The following is a 27,116-nucleotide window of genomic DNA, read 5'->3' on the forward strand; positions in this document are numbered from 1 at the left end:
TGGCACCAATTCTTTTTTTTTTTTTTTTTTTAACAAGCACATATCTTCCTTGGATTCATACTCTATGTATTTATTCAGCATGCATTGAGCAACTACTCTCTCTCCAGCGGAGTTTTCTGCCAACTACCAGCCTCTCTGTGACTATTCCCAAAGGATTTTCTCTTCATCTCTTAACACCAGAACTGACGTGGTATGGGAAGGGAACCAAACCAATGGGCCTTTTCTTCTTATATATTCACCAAGGTTAATCTTTTTGAGCCAGCCCATGTGATCCACTCATTCTAGACTAACAATGTTATTTAATCAAATATGTTTGGTGGTTTGGGGATTAAAAAAACATTGAAACATCTCAGGAAAGTTAACATATGAACTGAATCATGACAAATAGGATTTAAGAATGAGGAGAGCTTTAATTATTCTGTGATCTCTGACTAGGAGATGCCTCAGTTTCAGAGTATCAGTGTCTGTGATGCAAGGGTTTTGGCAGAATGTATTGCCCCCAGGATGCCTGGGTGGTTCATTCAGTTAAGCGTCTGACTTGATTTTGGCTCAGTTCATGATCTCAGGGAGGTGAAATGGAGCCTTGCATCAGGCTCTATGCTGGACATGGAGCCTGCTTAAGATTCTCCCTCTCCCTTTGCCCTCCCTCCCACCCCACGTGTGCATGTGCATATGCGCACATTCTCTTAAAAAAAAATGGCCCTGTTTAGGGATACCAAATGACAGGTACAGCTGACAGTGACAGTAGAATAGGACTCTATCCATCCTAGCAGACTGCTAAATGAGCCACCTGGTTATCTAAAAGTCAGAGTCTGTGGCTCTTCTCTTACTTTGGAATGAGTTGCATCCATGATTTTATGTAAGCTTTTCACTTATGCATGGGCTCAACAAGGCCTTATTTATAAGGAGCTGAGATGTGACTACTCCCTTGGTTTCAGACCTCAACATTCAACCGGAGCTGAGGAGCAAACTCCACATATAAAGAAATCCCTTCCATCTCTGAGGACAGAATTTGTATTGTTTGCTTCCTTTGTACTCTCCTTAGTATTTACTAGTGTTTCCTACTCACAGAAACCCTTCACTAATTGTGCTTTTGACTTTCACTTACTTGTACTTTTAGTTTGCTTTAAGAATGATTAAAAAAAAAAAAAGCTCAGTTTGCAAACAAGATTTTCTCTAATCTGGAAGAGTTTATCCAAAAACTTTTTTAAAAAATCTGTTTTTCCTAACTACACGCTTCATTTTGATTCGCTTATATGCTCAAGGAAAGGTGACTGTCATAGTTCAAAGAGCACACTGTAATTCACAGCCTCACAGTGAAATGAGTTGGGTTTGATTTTTCTAAACCTTAAATATGCTTCTCTGTGGAGCTTTCTGATCCACAACCTACCACAGTGATGAGATTTTGAGTCTTTATTCTATGGATGTATTCATTTATTTCAATTCATTGGCATTTATTATGACAAAAATCCAAACACCTCCATTCCTGGAGACACTGTTTATCCCATTTTCAAAGGTCTCTTTCAGGCATCAGAGATCTCCAATGGAAAAAACCCAAGGAGTAAGAAAAGAAAAGAAAAAATGATTTTAGCAAATAATTACAAAGACTGGGAGGAAATGAGATTCTGAGAGAAAATGTGTTTCCAGAGTGTATCCAGGGCTGAGAAGCTGCAAGTGGCTTTTCATTCTATATACAGCCCCTCAATGCCTACTACATGAGTTCCTCTTTAAATTTGTACCTAACTTTTCCCCCTTTCAGGACAGGTCTTGTTAATGTTGGACAAATGGAATAAAAACACAAAAACACTCATATTTGGTTCATCACCAAGTATGCAGTCAACATTCAGGTACATCTAATAGTCGGCATTATGGATTTAATGACATGGCTGTATTTGCCAATGGATCTCAGAGGAGCAGGCTTTATAGGCTAGAAAATCTGCTTAATGAAGTAAATAAATATATAAAAGCAAACTGCTACCTAATTGGGTTTTTTTCCTCTTTATAATATATGTGTTCAGCCTTTCATCTCTACTGAATTACAGTCTTTGAAAATTAGGCAAACATCACTGGAGAGTTAATGTGTGTTGATAAGGACCACTGTCTCCTGAGCAGTCACTGGATTTCTGTTTTCAGACACAGCTGCCTTAAACAGAAGCAATAGGAATTAAAAATCAAGAAAGGGAACCTACACTTCAAAAAAAAAAAAAAACAAAAACAAAAAAACAGATGCCTATCAGGTGTTTTCAAATCTCAATTTAATGACTCACTGAAGAAAATGAATCCTGATGGACACCAACTCTAGACCAAGACAGCTCTGTTGTGAGAATCATATTAAGACCTGATACAAAAATCAGACCCTTCAGGGCCCACATACCAGAAAAAAGCATTAGAATTCAGATTTGTTTTCACATTGTTTGCATGGTTTTTTTTTTTTTTTTTTTTGAAGATATGCAAAGCTTATAAGAAGAATCAAAAGGAAGAAAAAGGTATTAGGGTCTTCATTCTTTTTATTTTAGTCTGCACCCTTGAACAATGAGGAGGTTTTGGGTTCCATATAGAAAAGGAATTGCATGTCAGCATTCCTCACATTATAGCCAAGTAATTCTTTGTTGTGAGGAGCAGCCTGTGCATTGTAGGTTGTGAGGCGGCATTCTTAGTCTTGACTTAGTTGATGCCAGAGGCACCTCCTGCTTTATCTCCCCAGTTGTGACAACTGGAAATGCATCCAGACATTGCCAAAGGTTAACTGCTGTATGTCATAAGTCAGATTTCATAATTTGGCTAGCTTCAAAATTGTTTCATTAGCATGCAATTAAATTTTATTTGATGTGCATGTTTTCTTTATGTTCCAAATATTCACCAGTATACATTCAAAAACTAGATAATTATTGATTTTTTTTTTAATTTATTTATGATAGTCACACACACACACACACACACACAGAGAGAGGCAGAGACATAGGCAGAGGGAGAAGCAGGCCCCATGCACCGGGCGGGAGCCTGACGTGGGATTCGATCCCGGGTCTCCAGGATCGCGCCCTGGGCCAAAGGCAGGCGCTAAACTGCTGCGCCACCCAGGGATCCCTGATTTTTTTTTTTTAAGATTTCATCTATTTATTCATGAGAGACACAGAGAGAGAGAGGCAGAGACACAGGCAGTGGGAGAAGCAGGCTCTATGCAGGGACCCTGACGGGACTCGATCCCGGGTCTCCAGGATCACGCCCCGAACTGAAGGCGGTGCTAAACTGCTGAGCCACTGGGGCTGCCCTATTGATTCTATTTAAAATTTTTAGTATTAATAAGATTCTTTGAATACATTAAAAAATAGGGATAAAACATAAAGATAATTCTTCAACACTGAGTATCATTGGTAAGAACAGCCCACTTCTAACTCCCAGCTTTGGCTTCTAGGAAACTTACCCCTTAGGTCAGATGAATTTATTTTTAGGGAAATTCTAACTTCTGGGATTATTATATCAATGGGTATAATAAATCAAATCCTGATTTTTAATAGGTTGTACCATTACATCTGTAAATTTTTTATTGTGTTGCATAAGATGCTATTAGGTTGATAACACAGGCTTTTTACTTCTAGAAGGGATAAGAGAAGCCAACATCTGTCAGAGAAGAATGAAATAGGGAGGGGCTAGCAGCTTCCAAGTGTAAACAGCTGGGGAAATAGTAGATAATCTCTTAATGTCATTACAGATCTAAAATTTTAGTTTGGTATTTAAATGTAAAAATAATATGGTATAATTTTTTGGTAATTACTTTAATTAAAAATTCATTCTAAGATGAAATCAAAATCAATGTAAAAAAGATTCACATCTGATCATTAGCCTTCCCTGATTATCTTTTATGTAATGCATGAGTGAAATATCTCATCTGATCTTGTTTATAAAAGTTCTTGCATGTCCAAGATGTTATGCACCAAACCACTGTAATAATATTAATAGCTAACAATTGAGTGCTTGCTGTGTACCAACGGTGATGTAGGAGCTCATTAACATTATCTCACGTGAGCCCCACAATAACCCCTGGAGGGAGCTGCCATTGTATGAGTGAAGAAATTGGGCTTACGGAGGTTAAGTATCACCCACTGCCATGAAAGCTCACATTCAAATACCACTTTTCATCTGTGGTGTCCTTGATTGTTAATATCCACGTATCACAAATTAGTTTATCAAATAATTACAACAAAAATTCCATTTTCTCTCAAATTATTTTATGTAGTGTATTTATGGTAGTGTTTGGGGACATACAAATTACCCTTACTAGGAGCAAATTGCATATTATGGCATAAAACATAAATGAGCAAAAAGTCATGAGTCAAAGCAATTTTTAAGAACAACAAAGCTGAGGGATTTATATCATCTGATTTCACTGATTTCAAAACTTACTGAGAAATAGCAGTATTAAGACAGCATGGGGGATCCCTGGGTAGCTCAGCGGTTTAGCGCCTGCCTTTGGCCCAGGGCGCAATCCTGGAGTCTCCGAATCTAGTCCCGCGTCGGGCTTCCGGCATGGGGCCTGCTTCTCCCTCTGCCTGTGTCTCTGCCTCTCTCTCTCTATGTCTGTCATGAATAAATAAATAAATCTTAAAAAAAAAAAAAAAAGCAAGCATGTTGGGGCAGCCCAGGGGGCTCAGCGGTTTAGTGCCGCCTTCAGCCCAAGGCGTGATGCTAGAGACCCAGGATCGAGGCCCGCATCAGGCTTCCTACATGGAGCCTGTTTCTCCCTCTGCCTGTGTCTCTGCCTCTCTCTCTCTCTCTCTCTCTCTCTCTCTGTGTGTGTGTGTGTCTCGTGAATAAATTTTTAAAAATCTTAAAAAAAAAAAGACAATGTGGTATGCACGTCAGGCTCCCGGTGCATGGAGCCTGCTTCTCCCTCTGCCTGTGTCTCTGCCTCTCTCTCTCTCTCTCTCTGTATGACTATCATAAATAAAAAAAAAAAAAAAAAGAGGTTAGACCCTTCATTTCCCCATTCTGAGTAGCTAAGTGGATGACTCCCACCCCAGTGGATGACTGGAGGTAATTATCTGGAGGAAGCCAAAGAGAGGCCCTCTAGACTGGAAGGTACAAATCACAACTGAGGGCAGGACCACCATTCTGGACAGGGAAATTTCATGAATATTTATATACTTCAGTTGTCTTCTCCCACTCATTTCCCAGGACACACCCTCCAGCAGGGAGACTAGAGGATTTACTCCATGGAGAATCAGAGCAGGTCAAGAGATAAGAACTTATAAACTGACATCAGGGGTTCCATAACTGAACAATTGAGGCTCACCATCCATCAGTGAAACACCCAGTTAATAACCCCTACCATATGCACAGATTTCTATTTTCCATTACCAGATAAGGCAAGAGAGTCAAGGACCACCTGAAGATTGAGGAAAGCTACTGAGACCAAAATAGACAGGACTAGGTAACTTGGAGGAAGCAGCAATTATACAAGAAGAAAAGAACGTTGAAAATGAAGTATATTATTAATATCCCCAGATACATAAGACATTGTACTCATGATAGAAGGCCAAGATGTTTTATAAAAAGGAATACTTGGAGAGCTCTGAGAAATTAAAAACATGATAGCAGAAGTGAAAAATGGAATTCAGAAAATATCGAGGAATTCTAGAAAATAGTGTAAAAATAGACATATAAGATAGGAAAAACAGGTTAGAATATTAGAGGACAAATCAGGAACTCTAACATAAAAATAACAGGAGTTTCAGGAAGAGCAGGGAAAACTAGGATATGGCAATAAAATAATTCAAGAAAAGTACTCTAAAATGAAGGGCATGAATTTCTAAATTGAAATGACCTATTGAGTGCCCTGCAAAATGGATAAAAAAAAATGTGTCCATATCAAGATGTATCCTCATGAAATTTGAGAATAACGAGGACAAAGAGAAGATTCTCCACATTTCTAGAAAGAAAGAAAGAAAGAAAGAAAAGAAAAGAAAGAAAGAAAGAGAGAAAGAAAGAGAGAAAGAAAGAAAGAAAGAAAGAAAGAAGAGAAAAGAAAGAAAGAATGAACCCGGGGCCTAAACCAGGGGCAAGGACTAGAACGGCAGCAAAATTCTCTATGACAACACTGGATGTGCAAAGACAGTGATGGAATGACCTTAAAATTCTGAAGTAAAATAATTTCCAATCTAAAGTTCTTTGCCCAGCCAAACTTCCAATTTAGTAGAGAGTAAAACAAAGATACTTTAAAACTTATAAGGACTTGGACATTTTACCTCCCATATACCATTTCTCAAAAAGCTACTGGGGCTAGACTTCACCCAGTTAGTGAGTATACCAAGAAGCAGAAAGATGGGATACTCAAAACTAGGAATCCATGGCAAGGGAGAGTCATAGGGGCAAAGGGAAATCCTGACAATAGCTGTAAACAAAAACCAAGGCAGTTATTAACTCCAGGAAGTTAAAAGGTTAAGCAGAAAGAAGTGACCACAAGATATTACATAGCTCAGCTGTGACTAGAGTTAACATAGTGGGAGGAATATGAATGTTCTAGCTAGAATTTCAATTTACCTATATTAGGAGTTTGAGAGGGCAGTAAACACATGTGAGTGAGGATAATGAAGGAGAGCTAAATCTTTATCTTTCAAAGTAGGAAATAGATATATGATACCTAAAACTAAAAAACATAAAAGCATCAGAAGAAACATTTGGTCATGGGTTGTAAATACTAATTTGTCAGCCAAGAGGGGTGAAATGGTTGTTTCTGGGATGAAATGGAGGCATATGGGGTCCCCTGTATTTGATTACAAGTCGGTAGAACTATTTGACTCTGTAAAATAATGCACATTTAACCTTCAGAAAAATTTTTTAAAGATTTTATTTATTTATTCATGAAAGACATGGAGAGGCAGAGACACAGGCAGAGGGAGAAGCAGTCTCCCCAGTGCGGGACTCGATCCCAGAACCCCAGGATCACGACCTCAGCCAAAGGCAGGCAGACACTCAGCCACTGAAGTACCCAGGCGCCCCAACGTTTATAAAATCAACACTCTGCCATAATTTACTTTTTAATGACTGCAAAAACAAAACACGAGCAAACTCGTGCTCCAAAACAAGCTCTGGATTTTTCCCCTTGCTACTCAAACTTTCCCGAATTTGATTTTCTCAGCTGTAAAATTAGGTATCATACACAGATTGAAATAGATCCTGGACACAAAGGTGCTTGGAAACAAGAGTCGCTTAAAAACTTAATCCAAAAGTGGAATCTTCAACACTCGTTTCTGTGCTCACGTTGTGTGTCGCAGGGAGTGGGGCTGTGTGGCCCCGGGCGCTCACCCGTCGGGTGCCTGCCGCGTCCCGCCCTGCCCCGGCCGTCGTCTCTCCTCTCGTCTCTTCTCTGGGCCTGCGGCCTCGGACAGTTCCCTCAGCTGTTCTGACTCGGTTTCCCCGCCTGGGAATAGCAGAGCTGCTCCCGCAAAGCTGGAGGGAGAAACGAGCGTTCAGAGTCCCGCAGAGCCCTTAGCGTGGTCGGAGGGGGGAATGGCACGTCCCTAACTCGGGCGCCGCGCGGGGCGCGGGACACCTGCGGCCTGGGAGATGCCCTGGAGAGCGCGGGGGGAGGCCGGGCTCGCAGTCGCTATGGCAACGGGACGCCGGGCGTTCCCAGGCGGACGGCCGGGAGGAGGCTCGGGCTGCGCAGCGGACCCCGCGGCATGAGGCGGGAGGAGGCGGCGGTGGCGCCCGCGGGGGCGGCGCGGGAGGCGGGCGGCGACGGGGGGCAGCCCGGGCAGCCGGGCGGCGGCCCCCAGCAGCCCTGCGGCCAGGGTGAGCGCGGCGGGCGCGGGCGCGGGCGCGGGCGGGAGGGCGCGGGCGGGAGGGCGCGCGGGCCGCGGGGGCCGAGGCTGGGGGCAGGGGCAGGGGCCGGGGCGGGCTCGGGCCCGCTGGGCGGCGGGAAGCCTCGGCCCGTCTCGGAAGGTAGCCTCCAGCCCGATGGGCCGTGGCGCTGCCTGGAAGGTGTGTTCGGACGCCTGGGCGTGTGCCTGTGTCGGTGGGAGACACGGAGACGCAGAAGCAGGCTCCCCGCAGGGAGCCCCACGCAGGACTGGATCCCAGGACCCCGGGATCACGGCCTGGGCCGGAGACAGACGCCCAACCGCCGAGCCCCCCGGCGACCCACTCCATGGACTCCTGTTTCACAGCCCTTGCGCTCTACAGGGTTACAGTAGGTGTTAAGGAATGATGATGGGGAAAATAATAGGCCAGAGAGGAACTGCCCGCAGCTTCTAGCCCTCCTGCCTCGCCTCCTTGATTGCCTCCCCAGGGAGCAGCCTGGCGCTGGAGCGGCTCCCTCTGTGCTCAGCGGGCCCCAGGAGGGAGGGCGGGGGCGGGGCTGAAGCGGCTCAGCTCCCCTGCCTCAGGGGGCCACACGGCCTGCTCCCCGGACACCTCCTTAAGGAGCCGCAGAACCAGTGTCTCCTAGAGAAAGGGCCTCTTCCCTCAGCATCAGCCCCGGTAGGACTAGGATACCTCATTCCGTTCATTGTCATCAAGTATGCGGAGGCCTTACTTAGAGAAACTAAATCCAGGATATTGAAGTATTCGGCATATTTAAGTAAGTCCTTAATCCGACTTAAAATTCTGTCTGGGAATTTTTCCATTAAAGATGTTAAAAAAGAAAGGTTCTTTAGCCCTGTGGAGTCCTGTGGGAGTCAAAGGTGGGATTAATCGTCCACTCATCAAGTCAACAAATACTGAGTCTTTACTACCTGCCAGATATTGGGCAAGTTGCAGAGAAGTGATGAATTAAGGCAGGTGTCCACACTTTCAGGAACTCAGAAAATCAGGTTTGGCACATATAGCATTCTTGCCTGGGTCTCCCAGGGAACCTCCTTTTAGGGCCTCAGCCTGAGTAGAGCCAGGCTATTCACACACACATGAAGTACCTGTTTGATTTTTTAAAAAAAAATTTTTTTCAAAAAGTTTTCAGTCTCTCTGTAGCTTCTATTCCTTAATCACAGATCTGGTCTGAAATACACATAGGTGAAATGTGGTCCTTTCCCAGTAAAACATTCTTAAATTGTATGGAGGTGGCTCTTTGAATAGCCACCAAATCTTTCATAGACTTTAGGATCATCTTTAAAATACTTTGTAGCACTCTCACCAGGCTGGCTAGCCCTTTCCAACATTCTCAAGTTTATTATGTGGCTGAATTCAGTATTCTAGGCATGATCAGGGTAGGATAGTGTGGGAAGGACTATAACCTCCCTCGATCTGAACATTCTACTTCTATTAAATGGACCCAGTATCAATTAGCTGTTTTGGCAGGTACATTATATTAATAACACATATAACAAATGCAGTCTGTGACACCCTTAGTTTCTCTTTCCTCTGCTGTCCAATTGAAAACATTTGATCCAGGCTTTTTCTTTCTTTCTTTTTTTTTTAAGATTTTGTTTTTATTTATTCATGAGAAACAGACAGAGAGAGAGAAAGCCAGAGCAGCAGAGGGAGAAGCCGACTCCATGCAGGAAGCCCGATGCGGGACTCAATCCCGGGTCTCCAGGATCAGGCCCCAGGCCAAAGGTGGCGCTAAACCACTGAGTCACCCGGACTGCCCAATCCAGGCTTTTTCTATCTTTTATTTATGCGGTTAATTTGTTTAATCTTAAATACAAGTCATTATATTTATCCCCGTCAATACCATTCTATGAATTTTAGCACTTCCTTCCAGAAGCAGGCCTTTGCATCCTGAGTTTGCCATTCAGCAAGTTTGTGCCATCCTCACATTTGGTGAGTTTACTGGCAGTCCCTCCCTATATCCAAATTAGCAAATTATATGGTAGTTGCAAGAGTTCCAAGGAGAGTCTCTAGAAGTCCCTGACCTGTCAATCAGCATCTTTGGTGAGGGCATTCTGTCTCCTACAAATACACTTTATCAAATGCCTTGCTGAAATGCAGGTACATTGTGGCTACGACATCTTCCTAATCTAGCTAGTTTAGTATAACTTGGGTTTGGGGGAGTCAGGTAGGCATGGCTTTTAATTTTTATGACTAGTTTTGTGTTTCCTGAGAGTTACTTTCTTAACTATGTGATAGAAATAATTATACCTGCTCATAGAGTGATTTGCAACAGAGAAATAATATATGTAAGATGCTGATTATATATGCATGGTAGCATTCAATAAATTATAACAATTATTTATCATCTCTTAACAAAAGAAAGCAGTTTAGTTTAGAGTAATATTGTCCTTAGTAGTCCTTAACACTTAGTGATCACTGCTCCTTGTCGTCTGTACTCACAAGCCATCTGTTGACTCAAAATGTTGGTGAGAATTAACATCAAGCTGCTATGTTAGAGTTTGTAGAATTTCTTTCTCTCTTTCTTGCTTCCTTCCTTCCTTCCTTCCTTCCCTTCCTTCCCTCCCTCCCTCCCTCTAGGAAGAGTGAGTATTTGCCTATACTAAGCTCTTTACTACTCCAATTTCTCATAGTTCCTCAAAACCTTTAGTGATTTCCTCTGTAAATTCTTGTAGCAGCAGGGCTGAAATTCATCAAGGGACTTGAACTTAGAGCAGGTGATCTCTTCTGGTCTATTCATCTATTACAGGATTTTCTTCCTTCTTAGCCATGTTTCCTAAACCCTTTTCTGCCTTAAGATCATGATTTAGCCAAAAAAAGTTTATCTTTATTTTTAAAAAAGATTTTATTTATTCATGACAGAGAGAGAGAGGCAGAGACACAGGCAGAGGGAGAAGCAGGCTCCATGCAGGGCGCCTGATGTGGGACTCGATCCCGGGCCTCCAGGATTATACCCCGGGCTGAAGGTGGCACTAAAACCGCTGAGCCACCTGGGCTGCCCACCAAAAAAAGTTTAAACCAAAGTTAAGCTTGAGTAATGCTAACCTCCATCCACATTCAAATGACTCCTAACTTTTGCAGGAAAAAATTAGATGCATAAAGTATATCTAATTCTACCTTGTTTGTGTCTGCGGGTGTGTGAGTCTTCATGACTAGGAATGACCCATGGCCATAGCCAGAGGCAGCAGGTCTCTTATCCCATTTGGACCAGTCTGTACATGAGTCAAATATATTCACTTGTGATTCTTTATTGGTTAGTCTGGAAAAGATGAGGTACCTGCCATTGTGAGTTTAAAGTCCTATCTGAAATAGCTAAAGTATTTGGTTGATTAGGTTTCCCATGGTTTCTTGCCTTGAGCTTTTGAGTATTAAGACTATCACTACTCGTTCCCTGACATTCACAAGGCTGCACTGGCATTCATCAAAAGAATAGTCTACTTTAACAACAGGGAGTTCTTCTTGAACACACATTTGGTCTATTACTATGCCAGATTCTCTTCTAGGACTCTGATGAACGGAACAGACAACATCCCTGCCCTATGGTATTTACAGTCTGGTAAGGAAGAAAGGAAGACATATATTCAACTAATAGTTACATAAATGATGTCATATAAAGCAAATGAAGCCATATACAAATTGCAATAAATGAAATGAGAGAAGAGAGGAGAGTACTATAAGAAAAAGTAACAAGGAACATTGCAAGATTGTAGAGTCAGGGAAAGTTTCCCCAAAGAACTGACATGTAAGCCTAGACTTAAATTATGAATAGAAGTTACCTGGGGAAAAATATTAGGGGAAAGGCAGTTCAGGCAGAAAATTGAACATACATAGGCTGTGATGTGGGAAATTGACAGAAGGGCCACGATGGAGCCCAGAGAGCAAGAGAGGGGGCCTGACAGGAGAGGCTAGGAAGAGTGTCACATGGCACAGAGCTTGGAGATGGAGACTGAGCAGATTGTTAAGGTACTTAGAACAAATAAACCAATCCTTCACAAAGCAGTGATGTCCTATAGGGCCAGGTTTAGAGACCAGGAAAAAGTCATTGTCTATAAGTGATTCACTACTGCAATTCAGGTTTATCTCTCAAAATGGTGATTAAATAACGCTGAGGTTGTTCTGTGTTATGTAGCTGGATTGTAGGCCCTGTGTGCACATCTGTCTTATTCATTGCTTGACTTCTGCCCCTAGCCAAATGTCCGGTCCAAGGTAAGTAGATCTTTAATAAGGATGTATTGAATAAATGAGTTTCCTTGAAACTAATTAAGGAAACTCTAAATATTTCTTCATAATACCTAAAAGAGGTATTTAGAATTTATCATGGAAGTTCAGGAATTATGTGAAAGTGTAAAGTCTCAAAAGAACCAAAAATTACAGTGGAAGGGATTTTTCCAAAATAGAGTCGCAGGGTGGATCATCTGCTGTTTGTACTTAAGGATGTGTCTTTTTAAGAAATAGTTACTCATGTAGGCATAATGGCTAGAAAATACAGCATAATTTGTCATAAGTAACCGATTTTATTAATGTCTTTATAGGGAAGAAATTCTTGTATTCTGAGCCACATAAGAGAATTAAGGAAGTACTAGAAGAAGAACTTTATATTAAAAGAGATGAGTGCCACATTAAAAATCCACCTGCAGGTAATCTCAGTGACAAATGAAGTATATGTCTGAAATGAATATGAAATTACCTATTTGATGGTAGTGTGATTATTTTATTTATTACAAAACCATAACTATCAAAAGAAAAATGGACCCTTGGGAAATTCTTGAGCTGATTTTATGATTATTTTGCCTGTGTCCAAATAAGCTTATATTTATAAAACAAAAAACAAGCCAGGTATCAGTATCTACATTGCTATCCCACATTTTTAGTGGAGTTATTTGTATTTAGTGAGAAGTAGAATTTTGTCCAGAAAAGCACAATAACTTCTTCAATCTTTATCAATATAGGGGTGAATAATAGCAGTGGTTCCCAAAGTTTAGATTTCATTAGAATTCCCTCAGAACCTGTTAAAAGCAGATAGCTGGGACCCATCCCCAGAGTAACTGGCTCAGGAGTTCTTGAGTGGGGGGTTGACAATTTGCATTTCTACCAAGTTCCCAGTTGATATTCAGGCTGATGGTCTTGGGACCCAATTTGAAAATCACTGACCCAGAAGAATCAAAGTCATTTACATAGATCAAATCATCCAAGGATTTTATTGCATATACACATAGTTTATGGGTTATATGGCCTAGGCATTGATGTTCATTTGAGGTAAGATTACTCTAGAAGCCCAGAATCCCTGGGATTTTTTTAAGAGTAGGTTCCACAGCCACTGTGGAGCTCAGCTTCAGGCTTGACCTCACAACCCTGAGACCAACACCCAAGCTGAAGTGAAAAGTTGGATGCTTAACCAACTGAGCCACTCAGGCACCCTCCTCACAGATGTTATTTTGCAACTACTAGAGCCCCTTGTTTTCACAATTCCTTCTTAATGATTACAAGGCACACATGCTTTTCAAATCATCAGGTTTTTATTGGAAAGCTCTTGGGCACCAGCATTCCTGAAGAAAGAAAAGAACTGTAACATGTGACTCCTGCATTCCGAGAACTTGACACTTTCTCAGGAGGACTGTTGAATCCCCAGCAGCTAGGACCCAGATTCTCTAGGGATTCCTAAAAGAAGATGCTGCATGCACAGAGGTGCATTTTTTCCGACTCTATGACCTATATGCCCACACTCCATTGCAAAACCAGCCATGCAAATACACGTTAGGCCTTCTGTATTGCCCATTCTTCCAAAAGGAGAGACTGAAAAAATGGCCAATTCTGTTCATACTGTGTCTGGAAGGAATCTATGAAGTTTATTTTGAACTCTATGAGCAGATGCAGAATGACCCACTGAATTGTTTCTCCAAACCCCACCCATATGTATTATTTCCCTAGTGGCTAAAATAATTTTTAAGTCTTATATTATTCTGTTCTGGGGTTGCTTTCATTTATACACTTATGAATTTATAATTTATATACCATTATATGATGTATTATTCTTACTGGATACGTTTGATTGTGAGACAATCTAAGTGATTATAAAAATCCATTTTTCTAAGCAATCCTTTCAACTATCCTTTGTATAAAATGGAAATGCTTGGGCTGCATTTTTATAACATCCACCAGAGGTCGCACAGAGGTGCTCTTTTAGCCTAGAAAATCCTTTAAAACTCAGACTAGTTTCTGTAAGTTTAAGTTTTAAAGGGGCTTTACTTATGGAAAACAAACTACTAATTTTCTTTCTCTTTCCGTTCTTAAAAAAAAAAAAAATTCAAAGGGCCGGAAGCCCTGTGTCCTTGGCCCCAACAGGGCACTAGCACCTAGAGATCCATGCTTCCTGCTTAGTCTCAGGGTGTTGGCAGCTCTGGGCCAGCCACTAAAACCTTCCACATAGGATTTTCAGTGACATACTCCTTGAGATATGTGATGAAAGCTTGGGCTTCTCTTTATGGAGAACACAGCTAGTCACAAACACACAGAATTCTGCATAAAACGTTAAAAGCAGATAGCTGACTTGTATGGCTCTGATGGCAGCTCTTCCTAAATATTAAAAGTACACTAGACCTATTGGCACCATTCCTCCACTTCTTGTTTACTCCTTCCCCCATTGTAAGTAGAGTTTTGTTTCCATGAGTCCAGGGAAACTGTTCTTTTGCAGATGGTAAATGGTGTTCCCCTTAAAGATCAAATCCAATGATCTTGAAAGTCTCATACAATCCAGAAACTCCTCAAACTCAACTGCTCTGCAGCATCTATATAATTGTTTACTCCTTCCTTTTTTTTTTTTTTTAAGATTTTATTTATTTATTCATGAGAGACACACAGAGAGAGACAGAGACACAGGCAGAGGGAGAAGCAGGCTCCCTGCAGGGAGCCTGATGTGGGACTTGATCCCAGGACACCAGGATCATGCTCTGAGCCAAAGGCAGACACTCAACCGCTGAGCCACTCAGGCGTCCCTACTCCTTCTCTTTGAAAACACTTTGTCAGCTTAGCTTCCAGATCATCATGCTCCTGGTTTTGCTGGTACTAGTGTTTGTTGTCTTTGCTAACTCTCCCTCCTTCTCACCTCTAAACTTTGGGGAGCTCAGTCACAGGCCCTCCTCTCCATCTATAGTCACTCCCTGCGTGATCACATGTAGCCCTGTTGTGCTAATGACCCCAAAATCTATACTCTGGCCTCTGCTTTTCCCCTCAAATCCCAAAAGCCTACTTACTGTCTTATCTGGATGTCTGCTTGGCCTCTCAAACTTAACATGTTCAGAACAGAACTCTTATTTTGTACCACTCTTCAACAGCTCTTCCCCATCTCAGGAAATGGCATCACCATTCATTCCGTTGCTTATGCCCAAACACCTTTAAGTCAAATTGCCAAAGTTCACATCTAGTCCCTCAGCTAATCCTGTCAAATCTATATTGGAAATACATCCTAAATCCCCCCAACTGCCACCTTGTCCAAACCCCCATCATCTCTTGCAAGCTCAGAAGTGGCATCCTCTAGCAGCTTCTACTGCCAACCTGATGATCCATTCTCTGCACAGAATCCAAAGGGATCTCTTACAACATAAATCAATGTACACACCTCCATGTTCAAAATCCTCAGATGGCTCTTAATGATTCTTAGTCTAGATTTCAGTCCCATCCTATGGTCTGCTCACCTTTCTGAACTCAGCTCCTATACTTTCCTACCTCACTTTAGCCACACAAGTTTTCTTGATGTTATGGAACATGCCAAATCCATTTTCACCTCAGAACCTTTCTACTTCCCCTAGACCATCACATGTCTTTCTCCTTCTTCCTTCAAGTTTCAGCCCAACGTCACCTTCTCAGAAGGAACATTTCTACCAGGTTAAAGTCGAAACTACCCACTCCCCTAATTCATTCTAATCTTTTATACCACCTTCTTCTATCTGCTTTTTTTAAATCACTCCCTGAAATTATATATTTGTCTGTGTACTTCTTTATTGACTATCTGTCCATGAGAACATAAGCTACATGTGGGCAGGGACTTGATTTTGCTTACTACAAATTCTCATGAAAGCCATGTGATATAGGTATTATGATCCCCATTTTATGGATGAGTAAACTGAAATTTTAAGAGGTTTCTACTGTCCAAGGTTATGCAGTAAGTAAGTGGCAGAACCGGATTCCAAACTCAGGTCTGACCCCAAATCCCATTGGCATTCTACACACTATAGTATTTCCAGTCATGTGTTATAACGAAGTCCTTTAAGTCCTGTTCTGCCCTTGGCTGGCTTGAGATTTCTGTACCACTTGACATAATTGATGATTCTTTCCTTAAACTTTGTTTTTCTCTCAAATTCCTTGACATTAAAATGTCCTTCTTCTCTTCTCTGGATATATCTTCTCATCCACCTTTGAGAACTTCTTTTCACTCACACTCATCCCCAAATATTGATGTTTACCAGGGTATTACCCGCAGGCTTCTAATCTTGTTCCATTGGCTCTCCCTGGATCATATCAGCTATTCACATGGTTTCTGCCACTACCTCATTGTGATGTGTCTGTGTCTGAAGCCTGTGTGTCCAGGCTACATATCTCTTACTGGCTGTCCCGCAAGTACTCAAGATCAACATGTCCAAAATGAAACTTGTACTTTTCTTCAACTTATTCCTTTCTGTATATCACCCTCCAAATGCATGACATGGCATAATATCCAAACCCAAGACCACAGAGCCATCTTCCATACCCACTCCAGATCACCATGTCTTGCATTTAATTAGGTTGTCAGGGGTATCTTAGTTTGGCTCAGGATCCCAAACTATTGTCCCCCATGTCAGGTTCATTTTGCAGACCTATAGACATATTTATTTGTTCTGCACTGTATATTTTAAATATACAAACCAGTTGTCAACATTTAAAAAAATTAGGACTTTTTACATATGAATCTAGATTTCTAGAATATCTTGGGTGAAGGAGGAAGAGAAAGCAAGATGTGACAACCAAGTTGACATTCACACATGGCAGCAGTGACTGGAGTTGGCTTATGCTGCCCTGGCTGGCCTTCTCACTCTGTTACTCATTACACACAAAGTTCCCCAGCCAGGTGGAGCAGATCATTAACTATTTATGTTCACACGTCCACTGCAGACTTCGTCCTCTCATGGTGGAAATAGGAAAAAATGTGTTTCTCTGGTATCCGTGTTTCCAACAAGAGTGGAAAAAACTAAAAGAGTAGGAGAGCCAATTATTTCTTACCCCTGACCTGCTTTACTTCTTATATTACCTGCCTGGCGTCTCTCAGACAGAAAGATATATATATATATATATATACACACACACACATATATACACATATGTATATATGTATATATGTATATGTATACATGTGTATATATGTATGTGTATATATGTATATATATTATATATATAATTTGTGACTATAGATTATATATATTATTTCTTAGCTATACACAAGTCTACCTAAATTCTAGGGCCCCAAGGTATATGCCTGCATCCACGCATATTTGTGTAGCAATGTATGCATTAACTGGATTTGTTTGAATTTTTAAATGATCAAGTCCATATTCTCTCACAGCAATCTGATTGATGAAAGTGAGATTTCAGTAAATGTCCAGACTGGACTTTCTCCCAACCATTGATAAAGCACCAAAACACTGGACCCCATAGCCAAGTATGGGTGAACTTGCCGAAGAGCTGACACCATCTATTAAGAGGGGGATTTGTATGAAATTAAGCAACTTAAATTAAAGCGCATTTTCTTTGTGACTGAACTAATGATGACAATCATGGAAGAGCCCAGAAGCAGTGGACTTCAGTTCTTCCTATGCTTTTCCTGTTTCCTCTGGTTGAATGAAAGTGGCATAAAGATCAAAGTTTTCTTTTCCTTGGGTTTCTTGAAATAAGTAAAAAGTCTAAGATTCATTAGTTAGATTTTCTGGATGTTTAACAGAGCAGACATTACATTTCTTCTGGGATATTTTTGTTTGGGTGGCGATAGGGGGACTCAGGAAAAAGAGTTGTTGATCTTCTGGGACCTTCAGCTAAATGAGCTATCCTACCTGTTCTGGTGGTTGTGTTGTGACAGTGGTTAATTAGAACTATGAAGACACTGACATGGCCAAAATGTTCCAGGTGGTTGGTACCCAATGCTTGGATTTAGAAAATGGCATCAGTGACCACAGGAAAAATGGGCTGTGAGTCCCTAAGTCCATTCTTCTGGATTTGGATTCCTTCCCAGCTCCTAATACAGAGATAGGTGGGCTCAGTGAGACACTGGAGGTCGGCTGAGGGGTAGGGGTGGGTGGAGGGTGTCTACAGTGATGGTGGTAATAATAATAAGTATTATTATTAATTTTTTTTCAGTTTTTACAGATTATCTCTCCCAATCCTTGCAATGACCCTGCACTCTTATTCTTCTTATTTTGCAGATCTGGAAGCTAAGGCTCAGGGAGGTATAGTGATTCCCCTTTGTCACACGGAGCAATAGGCTTCTCAGAAGCTGGTGTCTTTGCTCTTAGCTTATACTGTGTCTTTGAAAACATAAGCTTATGTTTTCTGAGAGGAAAAAAAGATTTGAAGTTGTATTGGTAGCAAATAGTATTCTCTTCAGTAGAAGAAAGGTTGTCACAATCTTTTCCAGGTTCTGCCTCATTTTAGGTTCAAACTGGAGGTAGAACGGGCTTCAGAGGATGACACGTTCCCATCAGATAAGAACAGGGTCTGGGATCTACTCAGAAAGGCTCTCATCATCCTGATGAACAAATGCCTTTTCTGACCAAATCTTCTGTCAGATGAGAATGGGATTTGGGGCAATTTATGGAATTTTTTAGATAAGTAAGAATTTAGCTACCATCATCATTCACATATTCTTAGTGATTCCCTAAAGATTTTCCCCTCCTTATAATTTTTTTAAAAAGAGAGATAAGCTTGTGAGACATGCATTATCAGACTATTGCTTTCTTTTCTTTTTCTTTTTTTTTTTTAAGGATTTTATTACTTATTTGACAGAGAGAGAGAGAGAGAGAGAGAGAGAGAGCGAGCACCAGCAGGGGAAGCGGCAGACAGAGGGAGAAACAGACAGGGAGCCTGATGCAGGACTCGATCCCAGGACCCTGGGATCATGTCCTGAGCCAAAGGCAGATACTTAATGGACTGAGCCACCCAGGTGCCCCAGACTATTGCTTTCATTTTACCATTTATCTTGAAATTATTTCTACATTTCTAAGAACTTCTGTAGATGACTCTGTGGAAATAAATTAATGTTCTTTTTTTTAAGATTTTTATTTTTTTATTCATGAGAGACACACAGAGAGAGGCCGAGACACAGGCAGAGGGAGAGGCAGGCTCCCTGTGGGGAGCCTGATGAGGGACTTGATCCCTGGACCCCGGGATCATGACCTGAGCCAAAGGCAGACACTCAACCACTGAGTCACCCAGGTGCCCCTAAATTCATGTTCTAATTTAATGTTTTCAAATTGCAAGGGCTTTTATACATTTCTGGCTGAAACCTGCAGAGATTCTAGTAATCATGAAAAATTTGATTAGTAAAATGTATTAGTTTTCTCTTATACAACATTTCCTTTTTCAATGAATTTCAAAAGTGTCCTGCCAAATCCATTACATTCTATGTCCTGAATGCATAAAAATTTAATTTTGAATCTGGTTTATTTATTACATTTAGTACCAATTTAGAAAACATCACTCAGCAAGTATGGGTAGGTTTGCTATTCATTAATACATTCAACAAAAATATTTGGTGTACCTACAATAAAAAAGGAATTTACTAGACACCAAAGGCATGTCAAGAAAATTACAGAGCCTAGAAGTCACCAAAGATAAATTTAAATTACTTACATTTTTCTTCCTGTGGTCAAATCTCTGGCCATGTTTACACAAAGGAAGCATGGATGATATAGCTCCAAACTAGCTTTTCAAACTCTAAGGTTCATTTCTCATAGCCAGAGACAGCTGAAGGGAACAAAAATATTTTTGAAGGGTGAGTTTACCTTCCCTGAAAGACCAGGCCAGGTCCCCCTGGCTAAAATTTCTAGCATAAGGTCAGGGTTTTGTAACTTTAACATTCAGGATAAAGACACACCTAGAAAGGCTGCTGAGTAGAAGGGGGTGGAGGCCGAGAAGCAAAGAGAGAAGACTCTCCAGAAGATTCTGAGCTTCCAGAGGGGATTTTGATCCCTCTTGTGCCTGCTGCCCTTTCCTTTCCGGACTATGTGCCAACACTGTGGTTTCCCTGGCTCTCTCCCCTCCTTGTCTTTCTTCCTTCTCCTGGAATGCACATGCCCAGAGCGGAGGGAGTTGGCTTTCTCTTTGAAGAAGGTGCTTCAGAGGCCATTTGTGCTTCTTTCCAGACCTCTTTTTCTCCAGTTGAACATATCACCTTCTGTAACTTCATCACCCAAACATCCTATCAAATCAAAGTAATGCTGGTTTCTTCAGCTGCCTCTATTCTTGAGTAAATACGCATACATACCTATGTTTTGCTTTGATTTTTTTCAAAAAATCTGAGCATCTGCATTTACATTCGAGGTATTTTCCCTATTAAGTTGTAAACTTCTATGATGCATTTGAAAGAGCACAGCTTGATTAGATCAGTGTGATTTTTTCCTTTCTGATTGGATTTGGTTTTTCTACAGAGTTCTGCCTCCTGATTTCAAACTATTTTCCATTTGCCAGAACTTCTCTCAATTTGGAACAAATCCAAACCTGTTTCCTCGGTCTCTTACTTGGTGTTGTACACCAAGAGGCATGCAATAAATACCTGTGGACTCCTAAATCTGAGCGGCTATTATCCAGAGGTTGGAGAGCAGCTGTTTCTGTCTCTAGACAGGATAGAAGAAGAGGAAACTGGCTGGAATGGTGGGGAAAGATTTAGGTTGGATACAAGGAACAGCTTCAACTTTGTCAGGTCTTGGGCAGCCCGGGTGGCTCAGCGGTTAAGCGTCTGCCTTCAGCCCAGGGCCTGATCCTGGAGACACAGGATCAAGTCCCACGTCGGGCTCCCTGCATGGAGCCTGCTTCTCCCTCTGCCTGTGTCTCTGCCTCTCTCTCTATGTCTCTCATGAATAAATAAATTCTTAAAAAAAAAAAAAAAAGCTTTGTCAGGTCTTGACAGGAGATTGTGGAGTCTTCCTTGAAGATAGGTTGTTGGGAAGTGGGGAACTAACCCCGCCAGATAGCTTCAGCTACTCCAGGAGTGGGGAGGGAGAGTTTCCATTCCACTGGTGAGTCAGACCATTGACTATGCCTCCAGAAATGGAATCAGAGTCCATTCCTTGGACAGGAAACCACTGTCCCTGTAAAAATAATAATAGCTACCATTTACTGTGTGCAAAACACTTCATATCCAAATCCTATGATAATTCTTCGAGCTAGATATTATCCCCATTTCAAAGCTGAGGAAACAGACACACAGTGGGTTAAATAACTTGCCCAAAGCCATACAGCTGGCAAGTGGTGAAGCAAAGACCGAACCCCAGATCCCTTTGAACCCAAACACTGCACCCCTATCGCTACATGGTACAGAATCCTTTAGGGAAATATCCGATGTTAGCACGGTAACCAGTAGGCAGTCTCAGATCAGTGGAGAATATTTGGCATTATAATTTGCAGCTTCAGAAATGCTAAAAACGATGTATGGCACTAACCTGAATAATCTTACTTGACTTGGGTCACATTTTCTTTTTTTTAAAAATATTTTTATTCATGAGAGGCACAGAGAGAGAGGCAGAGACACAGAGGGGGAAGCAGGCTCCCTGCAGAGAGCCCGATGGGGAACCCTATCCCAGGACCCCAGGATCTCACTCTGTGCGAAAGGCAGATGCTCAACTTCTGAGCCACCCAGATGCCCCCACAATTTTCTACATGATAGCTTTTCACCAAAAGCTTGTCAGCTGACTCCCAAGAGCTAAGTAAGTACTATTAGGATATGGAGGACAATCCGTACAAATCAAATAACTAAAACAATACTCACTGAATGGCATCAGAATTTAAGACTACAGTTTGCTTTGTATCCATGTGTAGACTTCGCCTTCCGAGTATTTATCTATGTTGTTTTCTAGTGAGCTTGTTGTTTCATTCAAGGAGTGATTAAATAGCATCTAGTTCAATCCAGTTCAGTCTTTTAGAAGATTGTTGAATGTATTTGATGAATTAATTTGGTAACTTTTGGTTATATTGTCTTTGGAAATATTTGTACTTCTAAGGAATTAAATCAGAATCAGATAGGGTTAACTGCATGAAGTGTCCATACTAACTAATTTATTTCTGATCCTTTTGTGCTTTGTTACATATGTTTGTGTCTATGTTGACTTTTCAATCTAGAAAATAGATTGAAAAAAATCTAGACCTCATAGCACTGTAGAGGTTTAACTGCCTATGGAATAACTGAATGAATGGAATTGAACAAATGCCAAAGACCCTGGGTGGTTTGATTAAATCAAACAAAATAAGCCTCCACCCAAATGACTGAAAAGAATAATCACCCAGTAAATACTTTCTAAAACATTTGGTGCTAAATAGGAATTAAGCTAATAATTGTCATCTTGCTTCTAAAAATATTGACAGTGGCCCTGGAAAGGATTTGGAGCATTAAAAGGAATCTCCCTGTGGGCAGCTTGAAGCCAGGACTGCCGAGCAGAAACAGTTTGCTGCCGCAAACCACGTACTATTCGAGGCATGGAGGGCTAAGAAGTAAGATCCTGATGATACTCTTGATTTCTGCTGAAAGCCTTGAGTGTGCCGATTAGCTCCCAGACCAGGGGTACATGCTTTATTTGAAGTGCTTGGTCAAGATGCAATCTTCTTTTGATTTGCTTCTCTGGAGTTACTTTTAGCTTTAGCCACATTACCTCCTTATGGAACTCAAACAGTTAACAGTTCAGCTAAGTAAATTACCCCAAGGATACAATAGAAGTTTATGCTCTTTGAGTTACACTCTGGACTCTACTTTTTATGCAAGGAAGCCTTTCTGGCACACAGCCAGCCTGGGTGGGGAGAGACCTTGCATGGTCCCTCCCCCCCTCATCTTTGCTTACCAATGGAAACGAGGAAAGGAAGATGAGAGAAGTAAGGAAGAATCAGGCAACTACTTTGCCTGGCTCCCTTAGTTTCTCCCTATTTGAGGTAAAAGGCCACCCACCTGGGCCCAGTGCACTGTTCCTCACAGACTTGAAGATGGGAACAAAATATTATTCATTCCTCACTGTCATAACTAGTGTCTGCCAGGAAATTGGTGGCAGGATGTGGAGAAAGTGGGGGTCTTGGCATGGAAGCATAAGCAGTGTCCAGATGCTCTAGGGACCTGACATACGAATCCTTGAAGTAGCTCTACAAGTGGGAGGTTACCCTAGGATGAAAAGCGAGAAGTGGGTAAATATCAAGTGTGGGTAATTTTACCCAAGAAGTGACACATAATAGCAAATGCTTTATTGTACTTATTATTCCAGATTCTTCATGTATAATAATCCCTTTAATCATAACAACAATCACATGAAACAGATACAATTCATTTTATTCTTTTTAATATTTATTTATTTGTTTATTTGTTCATTCATTCATTCATTCATTCATGAGAGACACACAGAGGCAGAGACATAAAAAGAGGGAGAAGCAGGCTCCTCACAGGGAGCCCTATGTGGGACTTGATACCCCAACCGGGGATCACGCCCAGAGCCTAAGGTAGACACTAAACCACTGAGCTACCCAGGCATCCCTATACAGTTCATTTTATAGATCAGGAAACTGAGGTACAGAAAGGCTGAACAATTTACCCAGATGCATGTTCTGAGATTGGGACCCAGACAGCCAGTCTCCAGTGGCTTTTAACCACTAGATATTATTGCCTCTATGAGCCAAACTGTGCCCGAGAGCTGGGGGTGTCTGTTGAGCCTAGAATGAGGTGAGGGCTCCGAAAAAGTGGCACAAAGAAGGGTCTCCTGGCAGGCAGCCTCTAGGATATGAATTTAGTAGGGAGAAAATATAGTCACTAAGAGGCTGAGACACAAAGTCAAAGAAAGAAAAAAAAACAAAACAAAACAAGAACTTATTACTAAAGGGGATTCATGTAGCAAAGAGGAACCAGTATGGAGATTTGGATTCAATAATAAAGTAGTAGCGGCCACCTCTTACCATGTGCCAGGCACAACAGTAAGTGTTCTGTATAGCTCTGTAATCCACATGATCACATAAAATGAGAGTTTTAATCTCCATTTTCCCAGTGAGGAAACTGAGGCATAGAGACACTACATTACTCAAGATCCTGTGCCTAGGAGGCAGTAAGGCCAGAACTACAAACCTGTGTCTGTCTGACTTCTGAGACGATGATTTAACCCCTGGGTCATCATGGCAGAGAATCCAGTCCCTGGACAAAAAGGGTGGAACCAGTGTTTGTGGTCACTTACCTGGCACAAGGTTGAGGGATGAGGGTTTAGAAAGAACTTGGGAGATGACTACACTCAAAATCCACAAAGATAGCAGTGTCCTGAAGTAATGGTTGATTCAACTCAAGTCTGGGCTTCTTGCCCATTGGGGACTGTTTATTTCAACTTTCCACCCAATCTGTCAGGTTCTATTTATAGTGGGTAAATGCATCATTGCAAGAAAACTCACAAAGCAATTCATTTTAAAAATGAATTATTTTTAAATGTTGTATTATAAGACTGGTTTGAAGAACAAATTACTTTTCATTTGAATACATAAAAGTCCAGATGACCAAATTCTTCAGGTGGGGACATATAATCTAAAAAACTTTGACCATAATTGCATTATTTTCATCCATACAATTTAGGAGAGGCTTGTTCATTGCTCCCACTCATTTTCACTCATCCACACTAGCAGCCTCTAGGCCTCTATCTACAGCCCATGTCAAGCACCTTCAGTGATCATGTTATAAACATTTTTTTTTTTTTTTGAGAGAGACAGAGAATGTGCACCCAGCACAGAGTCAATGCAGGGCTCAATCTCACTACCCTGAGATCATGACCTGAGCTGAAATCAAGGGTTGGATGCTCAACTGTTTGAACCATCCAGGTGCTCCAACAGTAATTATGTTACAATATATAACTGCTCTAGTTACATATCTTAGCTTCATTTCTCTTAAGTTATCAGCTGCATTTTGCCATATGCACTCCAACTATCTGCTCACAAATCACAACTGATCAATCTACGTGAATCAGATTGATAATGAAGAATTAGACTTTTCTCATTATCAATAAAAAAGGTAGATGCAAGGCACAGATACATTATAGATGAGCAAGGTCCACAGATAATTTTTAAAAATCGATCAAGAGTAATTCATGCACTATCAGAAAATCCATGGAAGCATGAACCATGTCTTTTTCGCTAACCACCATACACTTAGCATGGTACTCAATCACTTTTTGTCCAGAAAGTATATGTTGGCTGCCTACTACATGTTCAGAATCATCTTGCTGCTAATGCACATAAGTCTCTCCCTCCACAAGAGTATACATTTTCCCTACTTGAATCTGCTAAATAGAATGCAAACAATAGTGGAAAAAAGCAATGGAACCTATTGATTTTAGTGTGTCAATCATGAAAAGTTGCATATATTTCATATACATCTTAGAACTGATGCTTTCAAAGACAGATTTTCCATGGATTAGAATATTTCCAGGAACTTCTCCCGTAAAGTATACTTCCTTTAGATGACTCAGCCAGTCTCAGGGCCATCTTTTTCCTATTAACTTGTGCATTTTTTTTTTCTCTTTCTCATGAACAACACAGTCATTGTAGTTGTGACTCTTCCAACATTTAATACACATTATTTAAAGTTTAAATTTAGAATCATGATCATCCAATTTTAGTTCTAAAACATGTTTCTCTTAGAAACTGTGAAGCATCCATAATCTTCATCATACTAACAAGTTTTATTCCTTTTATCATTTCCTTCTTGTTCTGTGGCATATAACAACAACTGAAGTTGTCTAGCCCAATACTTCTCAAGCTTTAATGTGTCTACAAATGACATGGGTATCTTACTAAAATTTGGATTCTGATATAGTAGGTCTGGGGTGGGGTCTGGAATTCTGTGTTTCTTTTTCTTTTTCTTTTTTTTTTAAACTTTGTTTACTTGAGAAAGAGCATGTGCATGCATGCATGCTTACACAAGTGAGGGAAGGGCAGAGGGCAGAGGGAGAGAGAATCTCAAGAAGGCTCCCCGCTGAGTATAGAACTCCACATAGGGCTTACTCTCACAAACCATGAGATCATGACCTGAGCTGAAATCAAGAGTTGGATGCTCAACCAACTGAGCCACCAGACACCCCTGGTATTCTACTTTTCTAACTAGCTCCCAGGTGATGCCAACGCTACTGGTCAGGACACTACTCTGAGCAACAAGGGTCTGGAAGACTGAGCAGCCAGTCCAGAGTTACCTGGATCACCTGGTGTGGCTTTTATATTTTGCTCTACCAAATGAAGTACTGTTGGGAACATTAAATCAGATTTAGATTAAAATGGGGTTGGGATTAAAGAGCACTTCTTCCCCTGGGGCACCAGGATGGCTCAGTGGTTGAGCATCTGCCTTTGGCTCAGATCCTGATCCCGGGGTCCTGGTATCGAGTCCCGCATTGGATTCCCCACAGGGAGTCTGCTTCTCCCACTGCCTGTGTCTCTGCCTCTCTCTCTGTGTCTCTTATGAATAAATAAATAAAATCTTAAAAAAAAAAAATAAGAGCATTTCCCTAAAGTAAACACTTACTTATTCACTATTTTCTTTAGGATAAGATGAATACATTTTTCCATTGAGAAGAAACCTCATTCTCCTGATGTCTGCAAATCAGAGAACCCAAGCTTGTTTCACAGTTTAAGATGTGTTAAAAAATGTATATTCTTATTATTGGTATTAATTCTTATGTATAAATTAATCCAGGGCAATAAAAGACTTGGTAAAGTTTGCTAAGCACCTGGAAACAATGAAGAAGAATATTATACGTATTTTTAGTTAACACATTTGGAATACATTGGGTTTCTAATTCAGCATATTTTATTAAATATGTGAAACATGATAAAACAAAGGCATGTGTATTGAGTCTTTACTTCAAGGTAAGCATTATAAACCTTAATCCTTCACTATAGTATAGTTATGTTCATCCATTGGAAAAAAACAAAAAACAAAAAACAGTAACAAACAGATGCCTGGCTGGCTCCGTTGGTAGAGCATGCAACTCTTGATCTCAGGGCTAGGAGTTCAAGTCCCATGTTGGGCATGGAGCCTACTTAATTACTACAACAACAAC

At 41.1% G+C, this 27,116-nt stretch overlaps 1 protein-coding gene across 2 annotated transcripts; it reads left to right on the forward strand.

The window, feature by feature from the left end:
- Positions 1-7,623: 7,623 nt before the first annotated feature.
- C11H11orf97 (chromosome 11 C11orf97 homolog) lies at positions 7,624-26,894 on the forward strand. 2 transcript variants are annotated; one of them, XM_072726199.1, is made up of 4 exons: positions 7,624-7,791; positions 12,357-12,461; positions 22,423-22,548; positions 26,599-26,894. In XM_072726199.1, the coding sequence occupies exons 1-4, from the start codon at positions 7,680-7,682 to the stop codon at positions 26,601-26,603; spliced, it is 348 nt and encodes a 115-aa protein (XP_072582300.1). In that variant the 5' UTR covers positions 7,624-7,679; the 3' UTR covers positions 26,604-26,894. The 2 variants fall into 2 exon arrangements, with proteins under 2 accessions (XP_072582300.1, XP_025849108.1); XM_025993323.2 differs by lacking the exon at positions 7,624-7,791 and adding an exon at positions 7,930-8,188.
- Positions 26,895-27,116: the final 222 nt, after the last annotated feature.

Source organism: Vulpes vulpes, chromosome 11 (genome assembly GCF_048418805.1).
Source record: "Vulpes vulpes isolate BD-2025 chromosome 11, VulVul3, whole genome shotgun sequence".
NCBI lineage: Eukaryota > Metazoa > Chordata > Mammalia > Carnivora > Canidae > Vulpes > Vulpes vulpes.